Raw genomic sequence first — 21,939 nt, 5'->3', positions numbered from 1 at the left:
GGTTTATGAAGTTGATATCCGCATGAGTTTTACGTGTTGCCATCTATAGCTACAGTCGATGCGCGATCATCGAGGGCTTCTTCTACTTCAACTCCAACAAAAGCCGATGTGACTCCTCCAGCTCATGGGGGCACTCGACTTCTTCGATGGTGACTGGCGACTGGCGACGAAGAGCTCGACCGCTGGTGGTTCGCGAAGGATCCAAGGGTCTCGTTGTAAATTTTCTTTTATTCAGGGTCCTTGTGTTGTTTGGCTAGGACAGCTGTCCCTGTATCCCCTATGTGTGTATCTGTAACCGTATGTCCATCTGTACATTTTCCTTACCCAGTAATACATACAGATACGTATTATAAAAAAAAAGGTAGAATCAATGCAAAGAGATGTGTAAATATGTTCAGGGTGTGCTTGATTAACTTTGTAAAGAAATGGGTTGGATAAATAAACAATTGCATTATTCAGTTCCGAAAATAAATCATAACAAAAATCAATGACTAGCATGCTATTCTCAAACATATCAGACGCCATGGACAGCGCCAATCATGTAGTTGGCCACATGAATCGCTGGTGAAGACCGCACCAAACAACTCCGCCTGACCTTGAAGAAAGGCGAGCTGTGATGACATAATATTCTACACTAGCATGAAAAGAACAAGCAAGAAAAGTAAAGGAAGCCAGAACAAGCACAGACCTTGTATCGAAGGTTAGCAGATAGGGGTGTACCTACGTTTCAAGATTTTAGTTAATAGGATGTGCTACTGTACGGATATCATCGCGAAGTCGTTGTAGTATAGTGGTGAGTATTCCCGCCTGTCACGCGGGCGACCCGGGTTCGATCCCCGGCAACGGCGTACTTTTTTTTCTTCAGGCCAATGCACAAACAACGGACCTACCTGAAATTGCTTCTCGTCTGAGCCCAGCAGGCCCGTAATCAAGCCCAGAGTGGGTGGGATTTTCTTTTCGCGCCCACGACAAAGAGGGCTCAGCGCCCACGACGACCAAAAAAGAAAAAAGAAAAAAACGCGCACCGTGTTCGCTTGGTTCCTTCTGGACACTTCCACAACGGTCGAGGGTGCGCTCAGGATCGGCCGTATCCGATGGCTGGCGCTGGTCCTGCCCACCCAGTGACCTAGCCACAGTTTGGCCATCTGCACCCCTGGGATTATCTGATTTTGCATAAAGTTTCTATTGGGATCTTGCTAACTCATCACCGTGAGTTTTTTTTTTCCTTTTCAGTTGCAATCGCGTCCCATGTACCATGTTTTACCTCCAGCTTTCTATTGGTGGTTCTAGTTGCAATACTTACTGCCTGTAGTTTTCTGTCACTATCTACTTTGCTTCATAAAAATGGATTATTGTCCGTGTCACTATTAGATGAGTGGCGGAACCAGGAATGATTAAGAGGGGGCCGACAGGGATAATCTTATACTATACGTGAGAAAAATTTATGTGTCACCAATATTTTAGATAGGCAAAATACTTCGCATATAATCTATTTGCACTTTATATGACTTGGTAGCATACAAGCCATCTGCTAATGTATTGCAAATTTGCAATCTCTTTTTTTTTTCCTAAAATAATAGCCGACACTTTTTTTCATTTAAGATAAAGAAAAATAATCATTGGCATTTGAGAATAACAATTGATCACTGTGCCTAGTGGCCTATATATGGGTGAATCAAATGCATGTGCGTTGCCTGCTTTCCAAGGGCTAAATTTGCATGACTACATGGCATGCTCCGGTGCTGCCCTATGCTGGGTGTGCTGGCTCGCAACATTTCCTGCTGCAACCTGCAAGAATCAACGCAGAAGCTATCATGCACATGAGCCCCGAGCAGTTTTCAAGCCCTCTGTGGCCTATAATGTCAGTCTTCATTGGATTTGATTAGTACTCCCTCCGTCCCTAAATAACTGTCGTTTTCGCTTTCCGAGAAACAACTTTAACCAAATATATAAAAAAATATATTAATATTTATTGTACAAATTAAATATCATTAGATAGATATTTGAATCTAGTTTTTTTATAAAATTTATTTGGAGGTTTAAATGTTGCACGTATTTTCTACAAATCTAGTCAAATTTATGGCACAAAAACCAAAAGCGACTCTTATTTAGGGACAGATGGAGTATTTAGCTAGCTAGCTGCCTAGCTAGATGAGTATCACATGCATAGTTGCATTGATAACTTGTGTGTTGGTCTTTAGAATATAGATAGGGGTTAAAAAATTTCACCGTTTTTGGGGGGGGGGGGGGGGGCTGTTCACCACTTTGTTCCGTCGTTACATGAGCAATATTAATTCTACTAGTTGCAGTAGTTTTAGGGATTCCTAGTGTTTTTTTGATAAAGTTACTTTTCATGCTGGCTTGAAACATTCTTGGCTGGTGTCATGTTCTTCGTTACATGTCGAAAAGATAAAGCAGAGGTAGATCTAATTTATGCACCACGAGTAAAATTATCATATTAGCCATGATGCTTGGCCGGCATTACTTAAAAGTTCGACAATCAAAATTTTCATGAGTGTCGGATAAAGTCTAGAGGCATTTCATCATATTTAGTTTTAAAAACTCAAAGTTCGATGATCAAAATTTTTGTGAGACTCAAACAAGTCTAGGGGCATTTCATCATTTTTTTTGAGATCTAGCTACTTGGAACATAATCTTTCATTGGCTTAGACAAATACCATAGTATAAACCTATACCAAACTAGTTCTACTATGGTATTTTTATAACATTTGTTAATGCTTTCCATGGTGATCCCGGTATCTACAACTAGTTAAAACTTAAACGTGTTTCAGAGAACTAAAAACATTGTAGCGTGGTGGTTTAACAAATAGCCATAATCACAGGGGTGTATGCGCGAACGTGTAGCCTATTGCTAAACCCTGGCGTGTATTTAATACCTCATCCCTTCCCCTCTACCCCGCCCCCAAACCCCTCCTCACACGCAGCGCAGCGACCCAACCCCCCCCGAGGCCGCCAGCCTTATCCTCTCCGCCCCCGCCGCCCTACGACTCCAATCCGCGAGGTGAATCTCTAATCCGAGCTCCTGCCCTCCTGTTCCGCCCTGAATTCGAGGTTCCCCCGCGCTCTCCCCCAGTCGGGCGGCGAGTTTTAGCTTCAGCAATTCGACCCGTGGTTCGAGGATTAGGCGAACTGGTTTGCCTGTGCCGTGTTTCGCTCGAATTCGTAGGTGGGTTGGATGCGAGATGGCTCCAGTTCGTCCGCGTAGGTTGATGGCGCGTGGGTTTTGGACGTTTTGTGGATGTATTTTGTCATGTAGGGCTAGTTTCGCCCGAATGTTGTGGGTGGTTGGCCTCATGAATCTCGCAGGGTTTTGTGCTTGAGGTGTAGTTAGCTCAGTCGAATTGCCACATTAGTATAAAACTCTTGAGGTAGGGTACCTAAAGGCCTCTTGGTTCATGGCTGGGGCATGCACAGTTGCTTTTCTCTAACCATTTTGGCCTCAGCCGTAAATGAATTGACTGTTATAGGTTGGTTTGGGATTTACCTATTTCACTTGTCTCTCACTGCATGCCAAAAGGTTGGGGGCATGCTATGCTATCTGTAGGTGGCATGCTTTTGCTTTTGCTTTTGCTTTCGGTTGCGATTGTCTTTGTTGGGTTTATGATATCCTTGGTCAACTGCCAAAGCAAGATGGATGCATATGCTTTGTGCAATTGCCATTTGGGTAGCGGAAAGTGCCAGAAATGCTATGTATGTTGGTGACCATTAGAAGTTGCGAAATTGCTGGAATGGTTGAATGTCACCAGAATTTTGAAGGCCATGCAAATTGGTTTTGATTACACTTTGGTATCGGTGCCTCAATGCATGTAGTAAAGGATGATGTTTTCTGCTACCCAGTTTAAATTTCCTTTTGTTAGTTATTGTAGATTATGGTTTGCTTCAATTGTTTTGTCATGCTAATGTAACTCCTGCTGCACAGGCAGATATGGCTTCAACATTCGGTGCCACTTCTACGGTTGGCCTTATGGCTACTCCAACAGGTAAGAATGTGCGCCTTCAGAGGAGGGCTAACTTCAGAGTAAAAGCAGCTAAGGAGCTGTACTTCAACAAGGATGGCTCAGCTATCAAGAAGCTCCAGGTGAGCTTCACCATTCTCGGACATTCTTTTTTTTTTTGAATGACAATGTACTGTTGTGTCTTAACTAGACATTAATTAGTTTTTTTCTGTATTTCAGACTGGAGTTAACAAGCTTGCAGACCTAGTTGGAGTTACACTGGGACCAAAGGGAAGGAATGTGGTTCTGGAGAGCAAGTATGGGTCTCCTAAGATTGTTAACGATGGTGTTACAGTTGCAAGAGAGGTACAGTGCAAATGTTATCTCATTTCAAAGGATTACAGTGATCAGCATTGTACTTTGAATTTGCTTGCTAGCTGGTGAATTGTGTACCCCTGTATATACATTGTTTTCACTGCCGCGACAAAGTTTTAATATCTGGATTTTACAAGATGAACACAAGCATAAACTTGTTAGCTGTTGTTTGTACCTCATTGATAATGCACCCTTTTTTTATCAAAAAGAATATTGCAAATTGTTGAATTTGTAATGAATGAGTCTGTTCTGAAGGCTTCTGGATTGTCATGCAATTTGTGGCATAAATTTAAAGTCCACGCAGAGTTTTATAATACTAGTTGCTATACTGCAGGTTGAGCTGGAGGATCCGGTTGAAAACATTGGAGCTAAATTGGTTAGGCAAGCTGCAGCTAAGACCAATGATCTAGCTGGAGATGGGACAACTACTTCTGTGGTCCTTGCTCAGGGGCTGATAGCTGAGGGTGTTAAGGTATGCCATAGCTGGAATTTTTGCTACCTGTACAATTAAATGATGAAATACTATTTTGTAAGCTAAGCACTCTCTTGTACAGGTTGTGGCAGCTGGTGCTAATCCTGTTCAGATTACCCGTGGTATTGAGAAAACAGCGAAAGCACTAGTTGAGGAACTACGAAAGCTTTCAAAGGAAGTTGAAGACAGCGAGCTTGCAGATGTTGCAGCAGTAAGTGCTGGCAACAACTATGAAATTGGAAACATGATAGCAGAGGCCATGAACAAGGTTGGTCGGAAGGGTGTGGTTACCCTTGAAGAGGGGAGAAGTTCTGAGAACTTTCTATATGTTGTGGAGGGAATGCAATTTGAGCGTGGTTACATCTCTCCTTACTTCGTAACTGACAGTGAGAAAATGACCGCCGAGTATGAGAACTGCAAGGTAGCATGGAGTTTAAGCTATCAATTTTATTTTTTGCTGTTCATTGTATGACAATTTCAGATTACTGATGCTACTTTATTTTTATCTACATTGTTCAGCTGCTTTTGGTGGACAAAAAGATCACCAACGCAAGGGATCTTATCAACGTTTTGGAGGAAGCCATCAGAGGTGGATACCCAATCCTGATAATTGCTGAGGATATTGAGCAGGAGGCTCTTGCTACCCTTGTTGTCAACAAGCTTAGAGGATCATTGAAGATTGCTGCTATCAAAGCCCCTGGTTTTGGAGAGCGCAAGACCCAGTACTTGGATGATATTGCCATCCTTACTGGAGGTCAGCTGAACTTCCCTTCGGAGCATTCTTATGCTCATGTATGATTCTTATTTATAAGCATTCTCTATTTCTGCAGGAACTGTAATCAGAGATGAAGTCGGGCTCTCACTTGACAAGGCGGATAAATCAGTCCTTGGAACAGCTGCAAAGGTCGTCCTTACCAAAGAGGCAACAACAATAGTAGGTGACGGCAGCACACAGGAAGAAGTTACTAAGAGGGTTGCACAAATTAAAAATCTCATTGAGGTCTGACCTTTTACCGCATCTTGTTGACTTGACTTAGTATCACTGTTCACGTGAAAGTCTGAAACAATGTTTTTATTGACCTAATTTTCAGGCAGCAGATCAAGAATATGAAAAGGAAAAACTCAATGAGAGGATAGCAAAGCTTGCTGGTGGTGTTGCTGTCATTCAGGTATAGTTAAAGACTTAAAGTACATGGATAATGAATTTCATCGGTTCAATGTTGCAAGGATGGTAGGTAACTGTAATTCATGTTTGGTGTTGCTCGACAGGTGGGGGCACAAACAGAAACTGAACTAAAAGAGAAGAAGTTGAGAGTTGAGGATGCCCTAAACGCAACTAAGGTCAGTCTGTCCGAGTAATTAACCATTTTGTGCTGCCAGATTCTTATTTGCTTCATAAGGAACAAGAATTTTGCATTATAGTGCTTCCTGAAGCATTCTATATGTTCTGCTGTTTTTTTCTTCTGGTCACTTATATCACTAAAATGGCTTCTTTATCTCCACAGGCTGCTGTTGAGGAAGGTATTGTTGTTGGTGGAGGGTGCACTCTCTTGCGGCTTGCCGCTAAAGTTGATGCCATCAAGGACACACTGGAGAATGATGAGCAGAAGGTGAGAATGAAATCAGTAATGACTTCATTCATTTTAAACAAAAGTCTTGTACCTGCACCATTGGGCAATCTGAAGTGATGCGCTGAACTGTCAACATTTGTAGGTTGGAGCTGAAATTGTGAGGAGGGCTCTGAGCTACCCACTCAAATTGATTGCTAAAAATGCTGGTGTTAATGGAAGCGTTGTCACTGAAAAGGTACAGGGAGTTTACTCAAAAGCTCATGATATGTTCTGCATTTCAGGGCTTAGATGTAAAATTCTGAAGCATATGGAAATGCCTTTTGCACCAGGTTCTTTCTAACGATAATTTCAAGTATGGTTACAATGCCGCTACCGGACAGTACGAGGACTTGATGGCTGCTGGTATCATTGACCCCACCAAGGTTTGTGGCCCTGTTGCTTTGCTATCCTTTTGCTCGAGTACTGGATAGTTGTTCCTGCAACTTAAGACATTCAAAGCTTGTACCCTACCATTGAGTAATGTTGAGCTAGATCTAGGTGAAATGGGTAAGCCAACCTAATTTATCATGTGTAGAGATAGTTCTTTAGTTGAACTCAATTAGATATAGAAAAGAACTTGGTGAACTGCCAAAGCTAAAGCAACAGCAATAGCAGGGAGGAATGAACATTGCAGTCCTTGCCCGTGGTTGACACTACGATTATTGCGTATCTTTTCCCAACCTTCTATTTTCCCCAGAGCCGAACATCTCAAAACCGTGATGAACTGTTTAGGTGGTGAGGTGCTGCTTGGAGCACGCTGCATCGGTGGCCAAGACCTTCCTCATGTCGGACGTCGTGGTTGTCGAGATCAAGGAGCCTGAGCCTGCTCCCCTCACTAACCCCATGGACAACTCTGGTAAATGACGATACCCCGCATCTCGCGGTGAACGTTTGTAGTGTACGCCTCAAAGACATGTTTTGCTAATTACATGCTGCTACTCTTGTCACGACCAGGCTATGGGTACTGATGAGTGACGGCCAAGACACGGTTGCCCCTGGGAAGAAGGTGATCACCATATTTTTTTTGGTAGGCGAGTCTTGGAGAGGTTGGTCGAGGTAGTTTTTTGAGATAAAAAGTGAATTAGTTGTACCGCTGAAAGGCGAAATAAGCAGAGGAACCGTAGTCCAAAATTTGCGATGTAACTGGAACTGAACAGCAGTCAGGTTAAGCAGAAATTGCTGAGATTTTGAAACTGGTGGAATTGGCTCCAGCTTTAATCGTCTGTTCTCTTTGCACAGCACCGCTCGCATTCTGCTCCGATATGTGAGCAACTCAACCGTGGTCGAGCATTTGGAAGCTGGTGCCGTCTTATGCAGTGTAACATAATTTCCTGAAACTTGACAAACGCAAACCTAGACGTAAATCCTTTGACAGCTTCAAAGTTCAAACACGTAAATTTTTGATAGCTCGATAGACACCACCTAAACTTGATTGTGGGATCGTGGATTTCAGAAGATGAATTCAGACAAGTAGAAATCCAAACCTTCCAACCTACTGCGTTGATTTGAATGGTCTTTTCGCTGAAGTGGTGTGTGCGAGAAGAATCCAAATGCAGCAGCAGTGAAGCAGGTCTATAGACCGGTTAAACCGACACCAGTGGTTTAACAGACGGTTGATGGGTCTTTAAATACCTATATATTCCAAAAATAAAGGAGCAGAAAGTATGAAGATGAAGAGAGTGCTATCTCCTTCACGTTAACCCTTCTATGATGATCATCACCTTCACGTGAAATCATGAAAAGACCCTAAAAAAGTAGAATGTTTTATGTTTTTTTGAAACGATACACATGCATAGTGCATCCATAGATACACATGCGAAGCGCGAGTAGTTCCGGTGCAGTTCGGTTTGAATCAGTACTAGAGATGCTCTTATACAACTGTGGTGCTAGTAAGTGTAGCTTCAAACAATGTCACTACATGAAAGTTTGACTACCATTGTTCATACCTGAAATTTGCGTGCTAAATTCGAAGTTAGTATTCAAATTATTTAGAAGTTGCAGTCTTGCAGACACTCACGAATTATCAGTCACAAGGCTCGACAGTAGAGTAAAACAAGTAGCTATTGTTAATTTCAAACTGGGCTGTGCTGTCTACGTCTGGATGCATTGATAGGGATGCTGATAGGTCTGATTTTTCTTGCGAGAAAGTCTGCAGTGAAGTTTCACGGAAAATTCTGCATCCAGTTCAGTCTCCATCATGTGAACTACTTCTAAGCAAGTTGCAGACTGACCGACCGACTCAGCATATCATTGCTCCAAGTACCCAAACAGTGCACCCTGTTATTAGCTGTATCATATTTTGTCCCCTGGTGCATCTGTGTCTCAGTGACAATGTAGTAGTAGTAGTACAATGATGCCAGGCAATGAGGCAAGTAGGGGGTATTGTGTCTGTGTATGCCAACAGAGTATCCCTAAGAATTTCGAATGGAGGTCAAGTCTTATCTCTGCGCTGTTCTTTCTGAAGAAGCAAAGTTCTCATATGCGTCTACAAATGCTCTGATATCCACAAGATTTCTTTCTCCCTGCTACTCTCATATGCATCTCCAAATGCTCTGATATCCACAAGATTTCTTTCACTCTGATACACACATAAATCCATGGCTGCTGCCGCAGCACTCGCGTTCACCGGGAAGTCGGTCGCAACTGCAACCATATCCTTCTGGCTCAACAAGGCTTTCACCTGCCTGACTGAGTATTGCAAGGTTGAAGGTTTGGAAGACGTCAAGAACAGGGTACTGAAGTCGATGAACAAGGTCAAGGCTGTGCTCAAGGTAGTGGACACCGAAAACATCAGGGAAAAGAGCACCGATCTTGATGCATGGCTGTGGGACTTCAGGGATGCAGTCGAGGAGGCCGAGGACGCGATCGACGAGCTTGAGTACTACGAGCGCAGCGAGAAGGCAAATGATCACAAGGTTAGTGACTGGGGCTCCTCTTTTTCAAAGATGAAGCATAAAGTAGTCAGATCCGTTAAAAATATTAGCATTTTGGATAAGACTGCAAAGCAATTTACTCGCCGCAGCACGCTCAAGAGGCTGAGGAAAGCTATGGAGAGTTTAGACAAGGTTGCTACAGACATTCTGCCTATTCTCAACGTCTCTGAACATCTCATGGGCATTCCTTCTGGAAGTCAGATGCAGGTGGACTGGATGAACGTCAACGACCGTGTTACAGGTTCAACATTATCTGAACCTTACTTCGTTGGGCGAGAAACGGAGAAGGAAAGGATACTTCAGTGGTTAGCCAAGACATCAGATGAAGATTCTGAAATTGTGATGAGTAGTAACCATATTCCTATTCTTTCAATAGTTGGTCATGGTGGCATGGGGAAGACCACTTTAGCTCAACACATTTGTCAACAAGATGATGTTATGAGTTTCAGGGTCATATGGGTATGCGTGTCGACGAGATTTGATGTAACACTTATTACAAGAAAAATATTCGAGTCTCTTACTGGGGCAAGACCTAGTGCAGATGATTTTGATGCGGTCCAGCGGAATATCAAGCAGCAGCTTATGTATGGTAAATTTCTCCTTATTTTAGATGATGTTTGGGAAGATAAGAAAAAAGATGAATGGGAGAAGGTATTTGCTCCTTTGAGGAAAGGTATTACGGGGAGCAAAATTTTGATAACAACTAGAATGAGATCAGTAGCAGATATGGCTGCGAATGCAATGGGTGTTGAAAGAGAGTATCTTCAATTGGAAGGGTTGCAACAAGCTGAAAATGTTAAACTCTTCAACCATCATGTCTTTTCTGGTCTGAATCCGCAAAACTATGAAGAATTAATACCAATTGGTGACCAAATTGCAGAGCAGTTGGATGGGTGTCCCTTGGTAACCAAAGTTGTCAGTGGTCATTTACAGTGCATCATGAGTCCTGGTTACTGGGATAGGTTCCTGCAAGGTGGTCTGGAACGTTTCAAAGGAACTGAAGATGGTATTATGGAAGCCCTCCGATTAAGCTACAGCCACCTACCAACAGAGCTTCAGATTTGCTTTCGTTATTGCAGCTTGTTCCCGCAGGACTATGAATTTAAAAAGAAAGATTTAGTGCTAATGTGGATGGGTTCAGGATTGATCTCACTAGCCGGAAAAGCTAGAAAACAGTTTAGAAGGCCTGAAGATTTTGGAGAGCTAATCTTGTCTCAGTTAACTAGCAAATCCTTCTTTGAAATGAAATTCAAAGTACTTAAATATAGTCAGATAAAAGAAGAGTATTATGTAATGCATGACTTGGTGCATGAATTGGCCAGCTATGTGTCATCAGGTGAATGTGCAGCAATAGTTGATTCTACCATGTTAGAAGATGTTGAGGGCACCATTCGTCACCTACGTATTGCATCCATTGACAAATTATCTACAGAAGATGTCAAGAAAATCACGCATTTTAAGAATCTTCGCACTATTATTATTGATGGTCCAGGTCCCATTAACAAGGATATGTTACATACAGTTGAGAATGTGATAGAGAACTCAAAATCCTTGCGTCTATTGCGATCGAATTTGGAGAATGCTTACCTTCTTCCTAAACTTGCTGATTTGAAGCACCTTCGTTATATACATCTGCATAGGATATCGTCCATGGGAATATGCGGACTTGCCAAACTTTATCATTTGCTGCTCATTGATTGTCTGAATGATTGGGGGGAACAACCAAGACAAGCAAGGTATATAGGGAACATTGATCAGTTGCGCTATGTAAAATTTGGGCCATTTAGAAGTGCTGAGTTTCCAATTGGAAGACTAACTTCTCTTCAGGAGCTGCACAGCTACCGTGTACAAGGAAGTAAAGTTAACAGCATTACTGCTGTAAAGAACTTGACGAATCTCCTTGAACTAGAAGTATTGGGTCTTGAGAATGTTGAGAGTGCTGAAGAAGCTGATAATGCCGAGTTAAATAAAAAGAAGTATCTCAACTCTTTGACGCTCTGGTGGTCAGCGCGTGCTAATGTGGAAAGCAGTAAAGATAACTTGATTCTTGACCACCTTGAGCCACATGCTAGTATTAGAAACTTGAAAATTTCTGGTAATTGTGGTGAAAGACTTCCTGTTTGGATTGAGAATGTGCACGTCATAAACTTGATTTCACTTGAATTGGCGAGATGTTTGTATTGGGAACACCTGCCTTCATTTGGAGGACTAAAATATCTTAAGAAACTTTGGTTGGAGCGCCTTCCTAACCTTCAACAGATTGGTCAGCTGTCAAATACTAGTTGTATTGACTCATACCTTCCTCCCAATCTTGGAACTTTGATTGTAAGATATTGCAAACTACTGACACAGTTACCAATCCTTCCACCCAGCTTGGTTCATTTAGAAATATTTAAGGTTGGGTTGACTGAATTACCAATGATAGGCAGGCTACACAGTGTGAGCACTGAGACCAAGCAATCTAAATTACTATTTATCAGTATTGAAGAATGTGAATATTTGACCTCGCTTGTTGAAAGCCTTCTGTCGCAAACACAGTATATTGGAGGTATCCATGTCCTACGCATCATCGACTGCAAAAACCTGGAGTCTGTACCCCTGTCTTTCAGAGAAATGAGTGAGCTTAGAGAGCTTGATATCGGAAATTGTCCAAGGTTGAGGATCGTCTCAAGCGATGTTGGCAATAAGATCCTGCCACCATCTCTTAAAAAACTTGTAGTTAAACAGTGTGGTGACCTTGAACTTGTACTGATAGAGTCACTGCATGGCCTTGCCAACCTTTCTGAATTGGTATTAGAGAACTGCCCAGGCCTGGAATCTCTTCCCTCTGCAGACGTGTGGAAGAATCTAAAGTCACTGAAGTTCATGGAGATAATCGGGTGTGATAATCTCACATCGTTTGGCGGGCTCGGCTCCCTTGGATCCCTCATTTCGCTGAAAATCAGCGGTTGCAGTAAGCTTACTGAATTAAGCTTGTCTATGACAGCACAGGCACCTGCTGTTGCTACTGCTGAAGGTGGTGGTGGTGGTGGTGGTGATGATGATGATAGTATACAAGAGGATAATGTAGTGGTGCCAGCTGCCAGCTCCCTGCATGTCGACTACCTTGAAGTTGATATCCCATCTGTATTGAACATCGATCCTCTAAAGAGTCTCTGCCACACCAAAGGGCTGACAATTGGAGGTGGAAGGCAAATGCAGAGCTTACCTGAGCAATGGCTTTTCCAAAACCACAGAAAACTTCAATCACTGAGGGTGCAGGGTGCTAGTTCCTTGGAGTCTCTACCAGTGGGCATGCGAGACCTGACCGCTCTCAATTCCTTGCTCCTGTCAGGTGCTGAGAAACTGCGATCACTAGTAGACTTGCCCTCTACCCTGCGGTCACTCGATATCATGGGTTGCTGTCCAGAGTTGGAGACAAATATTAGAGAAAAGAATAGTGCTGAATGGAAGAAAATCACCCACATTCCCAAGGTGCACATAGCTGCCGTCAAGATTGTACAGTCCCGTCCTCACGTTTTTCATGGTACTGATGCATCTTTATGATCTGCATAACAGTTTCCTTATGTGCAAATTGTTTCAATGTTCATATGCTCTATGACAATTCAAGGAAATTTGTCCCTCTACAAAGTTCTATTTACCAATCATATTGCTTGACTGCACTTTTGGTTAAACATCTTGTTATATCGTGTTCTGCTGTTTATTCTTAGATCATCTATTGTGTTTATTGTGTTTCTTAGAAGTATTCTAGTCTTTCTATCCTTTTTCTGGTTGCATCCATGTTGCCTCCATTTTCAAAGTAAGTGCTACAGGAATTTTATAGTCATTATTGTAAGGTAACTTAGTAGCATCCCTGGGTGTTATAGAAAAGGCATGCGTGTGCTTTAATTTAGCTTTGATTACACATAATTTTGTCTTTTCTCCTTCTTTTTTCTGTTTCGGAATAGGTGGAGTTAGTTTCTCCTCATAAGCTATCTCCTAGACTTGCATTGTTTACCACTAATTCAAATCTTTTAAACACTGTTGACTACTTTTTAAATTTCTTTCAGAATGATAATAATTTTGTTCTGTTGGATGAATAAAAATCTGTAGGTGGTTATTACTTCATGTACGGCAAAGAATGCAGTGAAGAGACCTTTTATGGACGACAATAAGCAGAGCTAAAGCATTTTTTCACTCTTAAAATCTAGGTAATAACCTTTTGCTTTCCATGCATATGTTATTCGTTTCATTGCTTTTATCGACTGCAGCATCGACATTATGTTGGTCAATTTACGAAATAATTTTTTGACAAATGTTGGCCCAAATCCTTTTTGAAGGTACAGTTCAGAGGGATATATTGGCTCCGACAATGAGCCCAATTACAGCGACACGAAGAACAGCATGATGATTTGCTTGCGGCGTGCGGATTACTCGAATCTTCGTCTCTTCAGCTGTTTGCTTCTAAGAGATGTTTATCTACTTTTAGGATTGGTTTTCATTAATTAGTCTAAACTAAAGACACTTTGCATGTTTGTGTCTGGACGTGGTACGAGTGGAGATGCAGGTCATCCGTTAATGGCGTGTTAGTTGCATTGGTTTGTGGTTCTAATAATTGACCTGGTTTTACCTCACCATGGTAAATGAAGCTGGATGGTTTCTACTTTCTACCCTTTATCTAAAAAAATGCATGCGCGCTCTTTATTGCAACATGCTGTCTCAAATCCAACTGTTTTGTTAAATGAGATTCCTTAATTCAACATTAGCATTCGTCTCCAAGTCAATGGGGTCTGTTTTTGCTTCATTGAGAAACGATAAGAGAGCTACATACATTTTAGTTGTACAGTGTTTTTCGCTTGGTAACTTATTAAAAGGCTCATACAGAACATCGGCTAGCTAGAGAAGCAGAGGAAAAACTCGAAATAGCTACACATAAGCTGAACACTGAATTTGTACTGGTCTGAAGAAGCGCAATTCACGGCAGAAGAGGGTCTCCATCCACGGTAGATGAAGAAGGTTGCATTCGAATCTTACTAATTTGAATTTGAAGTACTAAATGAAGTCTATTTATAAATTTAAATTTTTTTTGTACAGATGGGTTGTAAATCGCGAGACGAATCTAATGATGCTAATTAATCCATGATTAATCAATAATTAGCGGATGGTTACTGTAGCATCACTGTTGCAAATCATGGATTAAGTAGGCTCATTAGATTCGTCTCGCGATTTACAGTCCATCCATGCAAAAAATTTTATAAATAAATTTTATTTAGTACTCTATATATATATATGTATCGAAATATTCGATGTGACGATTTTTTTGCGTTTACAAGTGTGTTATGGGGTGAGAAATCGATGGAAATCACCGACCATGTGATGTGACCGCCGGAGCAGAGCACTAGTAGTCACGTCCTGCTCTGTCTCCGCAGCGAGATCCGCGGGCCCCACTTGTCAGCGAAAATTTTGGGGAGGCGGCCATCGTCCTTGTCGCGGAAGGAACCCCAAACTCCCGCCGCCGCGGCCGTGGTCCTCCTCTCTCCCGTCAACGTATTCAAACCGCTTCCTCACCCAGTCCATCCCTCCCCCGCTCCTAGAACCCTAGGCCCCCGTCCCCGCCTCATCGCGCGCGGCGGCGCAGGTCCAGGTACCCCCCCCCCCTATCTCGCTGACCCACGGTGCTGCTTGCGCATGAATTTCCGCCGGAGTTGGTTTAATCGGCAGGGTCGCGCGTCTGCGATTCGATCTCGGACGCACCAATCCTCTGCGCGTAGACGACCTCCCCCGTTTGCAACCGCAGCTCATTCTATCGCGTGAGATTCCGGGGAGTTTTTGAGGGGATATATCCAAGCATCGTCTCTGATCGGGGGTGGGTAGGTTCCTGGGCTTCGCACTGGTCAGTAGGCGCATCATCGCCGTGTAGTACCGCGATTGTGGTCGATTCGGCCTCATCCTCTGCGTTCATTGGCTGATCGGTCAGCAAGTAACTTGGCGGTCTGACCTTTCCTTTTTGGCCTGGCTTGTTAGAAATGGATCCAGACACCTAGCAGCCGAGGCTTTCAGGGTTTATTTATGCTCTTCGTTTTACGGAAACGAGTTCAGTTCTCTAATTGTTTGAATGGTTCTGGTCGTCTGGGGTAGTTTGGGTCATTCAGAGCGGTGTGGACTGTTGCTGTTTGCTTGCTGTATGACTGTATCTGTGAGTTGGTGTAAGAATGGATTATTTTCTGCTGACCATGTTGTTGTGTTCTCCCTGGGATTGCTGAAATGTTAACTGTTGAGATTTTTGCTTCGTACGTTCCTGAGTGTCAGAATCTCTCTTTAGCTCATCCAAACAGCATAAACGATTGTACTTCTACTTCTGAGTAATATAAGTGTTAACTGACATTATCTGCAGCAGTCCAACAATTATTGCTTCAACCTTTGGCCTGGCCATTAGTTGAAACTCTTGCTCATTCACTGCTGCTGATAGCATTTCAACACGGATAGGTTGGCTCTCGAGAAGCTGCAAGTGAGTTAGCACATGATCTTTCTCCCGGACAACTCTGCTATTGAATCTGCAGTGGTGTCATGAATCAGACAATTATGATGTCAAACTTTGGCGTGGCCATTACGTGCGGTCTTACTGAGCCAGTGCTCATAAGGGATTGCATATCAACATGGATGGGTGGTCATCAAAATGCTGCAGAGGAGTTGCTCTCTAGTCTAGAATTTTGGTTTTGCCATGCTGATTGGTGTGCTGTTATGTAGACTGGTGCCAATAAGCTTTAAGACATTGTTGGGCTTACTCGTGGACTGAAAGGGCTCAATGTACTTGATAGTGTGTGGATCACCTAAGATTGTCAATAATGATGCTACAGCAACAAAAGAGGTAACTTATTTTTTTTAGATTAAGGAAAAAATAAAAAAGGTAACTTATAATTTACTGAAAATAACGATATTCTCAGTAGCAGCCTTGTCTGTCATCTTTCTCAAAGTAGATTGAAGATAATAAAGTTATGCACTCTTCTGATATTAAGCACTGAAAAATTAGGTTAACGTACAAGTACAATATTACCTGCAATTCTGTGAATATTATTCTGTTATACTCTATACCAGTTTCCGCAGCAGTAGTAAGTCGTTTGATAGCATAGATGGCTATCCTAGGCGAGACAATATTACATTGAGCTGTCTTTATACTTTCTTACATCGCTTTGAATTCCTCACTTGAGATTGAAGTCGCAGTTTGGTTTTGCTCTGTGCTTTTTTCTTCATAATTTCTCTGTTTTCTTTGAACAATTAAAGATGCACAATCATGGTATATTTCTACTTCATTGACGATTTTAGTTGAACCTTTTTTAGATCACATAAACATTAGATCTCTAAGCTAACCGTGATCCTGGTTGTTGGTTCGAAATGGATATTTTACACTGAAACAGGTTGATCTTGAGGATCCAGTATTTATTGGAGCCAGATTTGTCAAGCAAGTAGTTGCTAGGATCATTGATTTGGCTGGTGGTGGATGAAAGTGCTGGTTTTAAGGTTTAAAAAAACACCATACATGTTTGGAATTCAGCTATCAGTTTATAAGAGAAGAAATAAAGTTTACCATTTTTCAGGATATTCAGTAGTTTCTGCAGGAGCCAAAGATAACTTGGTATAGAGAAACAGGAAAACCTCTCCTCAGTGAACTAAAAATATGTCAAAGGAGGTATGTTCTGGGCAAGATATGGTGCTTCTTGTTATGTCCAGTATATCATTAATTCCAAACGCGCCACAATATGAACTTGATTCTTATTTCAGAATTGTAATACAAATGAGTAATGTCATCCAATTGCTGTGGCTCTTTACTTGTTTGAACATCTATTTATCAAACTCCTCTTGTTCTTGTTCTTGTCCTAGTATCAGTGTGTCTTGTGTTAACCTTATCTTTCAAGCTGTGGAGATACTGAGGTAGAATATGAGAAACATAACCTCTTGAATGAGAGGCTAGCTAAGCTCTCTAATTTTGTTGCTGTTATGTAGGTATATCCACTTGACAGTCTGGCTCATATGTTGGTCGGTTCTTTTCTGTGGCTATTGACTAAAATGAGGGAGTCACCCAATCTTGCTACTATAGGCTGGAGAACAATTGGAACCTTCACTGAAGATACTCCGAATGTAACAAAGGTGAATGCCCTTTTGCATCTTCAACCACCACACTTGCTGTGTTCCCTCTAGCAGTTCATTAACTTCTGGGGCGTGATGTGCTATAGCAACGTATTAACTATTTACACCTTTTCCTAATATCCAGTTGCTAACTCATTGCCGTTTGCTTTCGGTTAGGCTGCTGTTGAGGAAGGGTTTGTTGGTGATGGCTGTACTCTTTTGAGGCTGGCTTCAAAAGTTGATTCCATGATAGAATCTCTTGAGAATGATAAGCAGCAGGTAGAAGAGTGGAGTCATCATGTCTAAACTCATCAAACCTATTATTTTACCAGTTCATGTTTAACTTTAGTTGGAGTTATGCTTGCAGCCACCAAATAGTGACATATTGTACAAACTGTTGTAGGTTGGGACTGAGATTGTGAGGAAGACTCTGAATTATCCGTTTAAATTTATTGTCAATAAGATAAGCAGAGCTATGGCAGGTTTGAATACCTTTCAGTTATAAAGTATAGTTGAATGGTTTTTGCAGCTTGTGAATATAAAATTTGAAAAACAGATCCTTGCAATCAGGTTTTTTTTTGAAGGGTCAAGGGGGGGGGGGGGGGGGATCCCCCACCTTGCAATCAGGTTCTAGCCTGGCAACTTGAGATATGGATACAATGCTGGAAAGTACGAGGACTTGATGGCTGCTGGAAGTTCTAGGCCCCTCTAAGGTATGCCATTTTGTAACGGAGTTCTAGATACGGCTACCTATCGAAGATTTTGTAGTGTAGTTCTGGTTATCCTACCTATGAAGATTTTAGACTAACACTTCTGTTGGAATACAGATAAACTCCCTATTTAAACGTTCTTGTACATGTAGCTATGCTTTTCATCTTATGTCCCTCTTTGCATATAATTTAATCCATTTCCATTCGCAACTGCAAAAGGATTAACTTCATGTGTCTGCTTGAATTAAAAAACATAATTCAAAGTTGTAACATCTAAGATCATTGGCTACTGGAATTTGACAAAATGAGCAGATCTATAGAGGGAAGTGAGCTCCAAGCGGTAGTTTCTGGGGCAATTGCATATATTTGATATGTTGATGTGAATGCTTTGGTACAGTGAAACATTAGCTGTGCACGTGACCTTATTTTTTCTGACTTTTCCAGCTCGAAGATTTCCTTTGATAAACAAAAGGTTGTGATGTGCTGCTGCTCGGACCCTTGGAACATCATGCTGTACTGCATCCGTGGCGAAGACATACATCAGTTCTGAGTTCTGGCGTGGTTCTTCACTCGTTCAGGCCGAGCCTGAACGGCTGAACGCCTGCCTGCTGGACTGCTGGGAGTGCTGGTAAGGTAAACCAATGGCCGACTCTGGCGCCTAGCGCCTAGCCTATAGGCTACCTGATTCTTTTCTTTTTTTTGAAGAAGTTAGGCTACCTGATTCCCTGCAAGCTTGTTTGACCGTTCCATAATCTAGTCTTGCTCTCACGTTCAGGGCAGCAGGCCTTGGATTCTAACGGCCCCAAAAGGTGCTCCGGTTTTCTTATGAGTAACGGGTAGTGGAGGACGACTGGACGAGGGGCGAGTTTCTACTACCATCCAGGTATGCATGTCACGTCGCTTCCATGACGCTCTAGTTGGCAATGCATATGTTTCATGGTCATGGACACACACATGCCTAAACGACCTCCTTTTCCAGTACGAAAAACGCATGTTTTGTTTCATCCTCAAAATGTGCATGCATCATGCATTCACGCTGCTCATCCAGACCCCTAGAAAACTAACGAAAAAAAAAATCCTAGATAGCACACGGTGCAGTAAGTACGGAGGCTATTAATTAACGTCTTGGTTGGATTCTGGTTCTGGAAGCCCGTTTGATCCAAAATATTTAAGGCCCAGAAATCTCAATGGACAAGGGGAGGAGCATCGCGCTCACGCACGCGCATCGGATGCCCCTGCGATTCTGCCCCTGCTGGCTGCGTGCGTAGTATGTGGCAGTTTGTTTCTGCAGGGGCTGGCTGCGGTCTTTTGGCAGTCGGCACTGCAGGAGCAGTAGTTTGGTGGTACGCGGCTAGTACCCTAGCGAGCAGAGAGCAGCACGGCAAAATCCAGTGGGGGCCCGGTCCGGCCCGGCCGTCGTTGCTCCTCCTCTCTCTCTCGGCCTGGCCAGCCTTGAGTCCTTGACCTTTTTACATTGCTCGCGATCAGCCGAGCCCGGGCCCGGACCCGGAGGAAGCTCCAAAACCCTTCCTCAGACCGACCATTCAGCCAATCAGCCGGGCTCTGGGCCAGAACAGAACGGAGATACTTACTACCGTTTTGCTGCTCCAAGCCAAGCCAAGCCGTTCTGGTACCTTTACCGCACAGTGTACGCGGTACAACAAGTGCTCGTACTACGCATCTTGCACCTCCTCCGATCAGATGAGTCCATGGCGAGACCAGCCTTCACCTTTGTGGCGCCCAAGTGTTGTATCTAGCAATAGTGTAGTGCTACTACTACAACCTATCCTATGCCAGTATTCCTCCTACGCATGTGTAGTACGAGTAGTATGATGGATTGTTTAGCTGCAACGCCGTCCCTACACTAGAGGGAGGAGGAGGCTAGGGACGCGGCGGCGGTGACCACGCACTGATCCATCCGGGTGCCGGCCGGCGGCCATGCGACGCCAGCCGACGGGAGGGGGGAGCCGGGGAGAGCCCAACGGCCGGCTGGCTGGCCATTTAATATTCCCTCGTCCTCCGCCCCCTCTCCTTCCTCTGAGCTGGAATCTGGATGCCCTCCTCCTCCCTGCATGGAAAGCTGTGACTAGTCTATGTGGAGTTGCGGCCCCGGCTCCCCTCATCCCTCTGTCCCCTTTCGTTCTCTCCCTCTCTGCCTCGCTGGCTGCCGCGCCGGAGTCCCCAGCCAGCCCGTGTGCCGTGTCTCGCAGCGCCCGCACGCTCTCACACTGTTTTCCGCGTGTTGCGTGTGCCCGCTGGTGCAGCCGATCCAAACTCCAAAGCCCCGCCCCTCGCGTTGGAGTAAAATATACTGGCTGGCTGCTGGTACTACCATGCCATGCTGCTCGTATCATACTGCCGCTGCCCCTGCCCCTTCCCCTGGCTTTAGAAGATGCTCCTACTGCGTGTAGTATTTGACAAAGCTGGTGTGAGGCCGGGGGTCTACCGTCTACGTACACAAAAATATACCAGTAGAAGCCAAACCAAAGCGCTATGGGGGAGGAAAAGGGGTAATAATAAAAGGTTGGTTGGGGCAATATCTTCCTCTTGTGGATTAGCAAATATATCCGTTTGATGATTGTCTTTTGGTCCTTTTCTTCTTGCTTTTGCACCTTTGATCCTTTACTTCTTTCCTTGTTTCCTACTAGCAACAATATTTCCTCCCCTACCTTGGAAAAACAAGGGATTGTTCCTGGAGCTGACATTATCTGCGGTACACGTTCACCGTATTGCGTAGAGAGATTTTAATGCCTGGAGCTGTGAATGTGCCATTCAAAGTTGGCATCTACACGCCCGTCCTTGGGTGTCAGTGGTACAGTAAGCCCACCCGCCGAGCTGCCAGATTATGCCCCAACCAATGTGGGAGTGCAATCATTATGGCATTACCTTCCTTTAACTGCAAACGCCGTCGCCAAAAGCAATGCCATTTTCACATTCAGAGCCATTCTTGCTTGCTTGCTCGACACTTGGGTTGGGAGCCTGACAACCTTCAATTTAAAACAACGCCATCGTACCCAACGTCCCAACCCAGGCATGGGTAGCTTCGAAGGCAGCCAGGCAACCACAACCGCTGCGGACGTTGCAATGCTGCCTGCAACGTGTTTATTCGCACAAACAACTCGCCCGCTCGCTCTCTCTCTCTCTTCGCATGCGTCCCAATCCTCACCGCTGTTGCGCCTGACCTTGACCTGATCCAACATTGTTTCAAGTGTACTCTACAAAGTAAAGTACTTGGCCACATTTGCAGATTAGTACAAAGTTCAAAACATTTGTTATAAAATGGTAACCGGACGATCCTATCCTACGGACATACAAGATGCGGAGAAAATCCTCCCTCTGTCATCTGCTCATCTCCCTGTCACGCCCTGCCCATCGTACGTGACATGTATACAACGTCTCTTGCCAGTTGTGGCCGTTGGAAAGGGACAAACTAGACCGGGCCACCTGGGTGTGAGAGTGCTACTCATTCCTGCTCCGTGGCCGTATCTTCGTCCAGTATTGTCCGGCCTACTCGCATCTCTACGGAACATTATTTGTACGCGTGCTCGCCAACTGGTCCGGACCTGCCTGCGAGCTCGTCTAGCTGCAGCTGCACCGGGACGTCGTCGGTAGAAAAACAGCCGTTGCGATTGCCATCGATCGAGTGAATGGTAAGGTGGTAATGGGTCATGGCTCTAGTGACCTCTTCACAGTCCAACAAGACTTTTAAATTTTTTAGCTCCAAATTATATAAGATTAAAATCCGGCCCTTTTAAGGCCTGGCTCTTAGATTTTCTAGTT

General features: G+C 43.6%; 3 protein-coding genes and 1 non-coding gene across 6 annotated transcripts; all 4 read left to right on the top strand.

Annotated features, from left to right (window-relative positions):
• The first annotated feature begins 776 nt into the window (after positions 1–776).
• TRNAD-GUC lies at positions 777–848 on the top strand. The gene has a single exon. It is a non-coding gene; the product is annotated as a tRNA-Asp (tRNA).
• Positions 849–2,898: 2,050 nt separating this feature from the next.
• On the top strand, positions 2,899–7,631 carry LOC120702394 (ruBisCO large subunit-binding protein subunit beta, chloroplastic-like). Its single transcript, XM_039986183.1, has 14 exons — positions 2,899–3,022; positions 3,941–4,099; positions 4,197–4,322; positions 4,666–4,803; positions 4,886–5,224; positions 5,323–5,557; positions 5,634–5,803; positions 5,895–5,972; positions 6,073–6,144; positions 6,309–6,413; positions 6,517–6,609; positions 6,704–6,796; positions 7,146–7,269; positions 7,368–7,631. The coding sequence occupies exons 2-14, from the start codon at positions 3,947–3,949 to the stop codon at positions 7,379–7,381; spliced, it is 1,740 nt and encodes a 579-aa protein (XP_039842117.1). The 5' UTR covers positions 2,899–3,022; positions 3,941–3,946; the 3' UTR covers positions 7,382–7,631.
• Positions 7,632–8,789: 1,158 nt separating this feature from the next.
• LOC120702393 (disease resistance protein RGA2-like) lies at positions 8,790–13,997 on the top strand. Of its 3 annotated transcripts, XM_039986182.1 has the most exons (4): positions 9,192–9,328; positions 9,436–12,872; positions 13,439–13,536; positions 13,666–13,997. In XM_039986182.1, exons 1-3 carry the CDS (start codon positions 9,228–9,230, stop codon positions 13,498–13,500), a joined length of 3,600 nt encoding a protein of 1,199 aa, XP_039842116.1. In that variant the 5' UTR covers positions 9,192–9,227; the 3' UTR covers positions 13,501–13,536; positions 13,666–13,997. The 3 variants fall into 3 exon arrangements, with proteins under 3 accessions (XP_039842115.1, XP_039842114.1, XP_039842116.1); XM_039986181.1 differs by having other exon boundaries at positions 8,790–12,872; positions 13,672–13,997; XM_039986180.1 differs by having other exon boundaries at positions 8,791–12,872.
• Positions 13,998–14,978: 981 nt separating this feature from the next.
• LOC120702392 (60 kDa chaperonin 1-like) lies at positions 14,979–18,781 on the top strand. Its single transcript, XM_039986178.1, has 6 exons — positions 14,979–16,193; positions 17,327–17,470; positions 17,627–17,728; positions 17,853–17,931; positions 18,034–18,162; positions 18,604–18,781. The coding sequence occupies exons 1-5, from the start codon at positions 16,131–16,133 to the stop codon at positions 18,081–18,083; spliced, it is 438 nt and encodes a 145-aa protein (XP_039842112.1). The 5' UTR covers positions 14,979–16,130; the 3' UTR covers positions 18,084–18,162; positions 18,604–18,781.
• The last annotated feature ends 3,158 nt before the right edge of the window (positions 18,782–21,939 follow it).

Source organism: Panicum virgatum, chromosome 4K, assembly GCF_016808335.1.
Source record: "Panicum virgatum strain AP13 chromosome 4K, P.virgatum_v5, whole genome shotgun sequence".
Taxonomy (NCBI): Eukaryota; Viridiplantae; Streptophyta; class Magnoliopsida; order Poales; family Poaceae; genus Panicum; species Panicum virgatum.
Note: the sequence above shows the minus strand (reverse complement) of the source record. Positions and strands in the feature narration are given on the sequence as shown.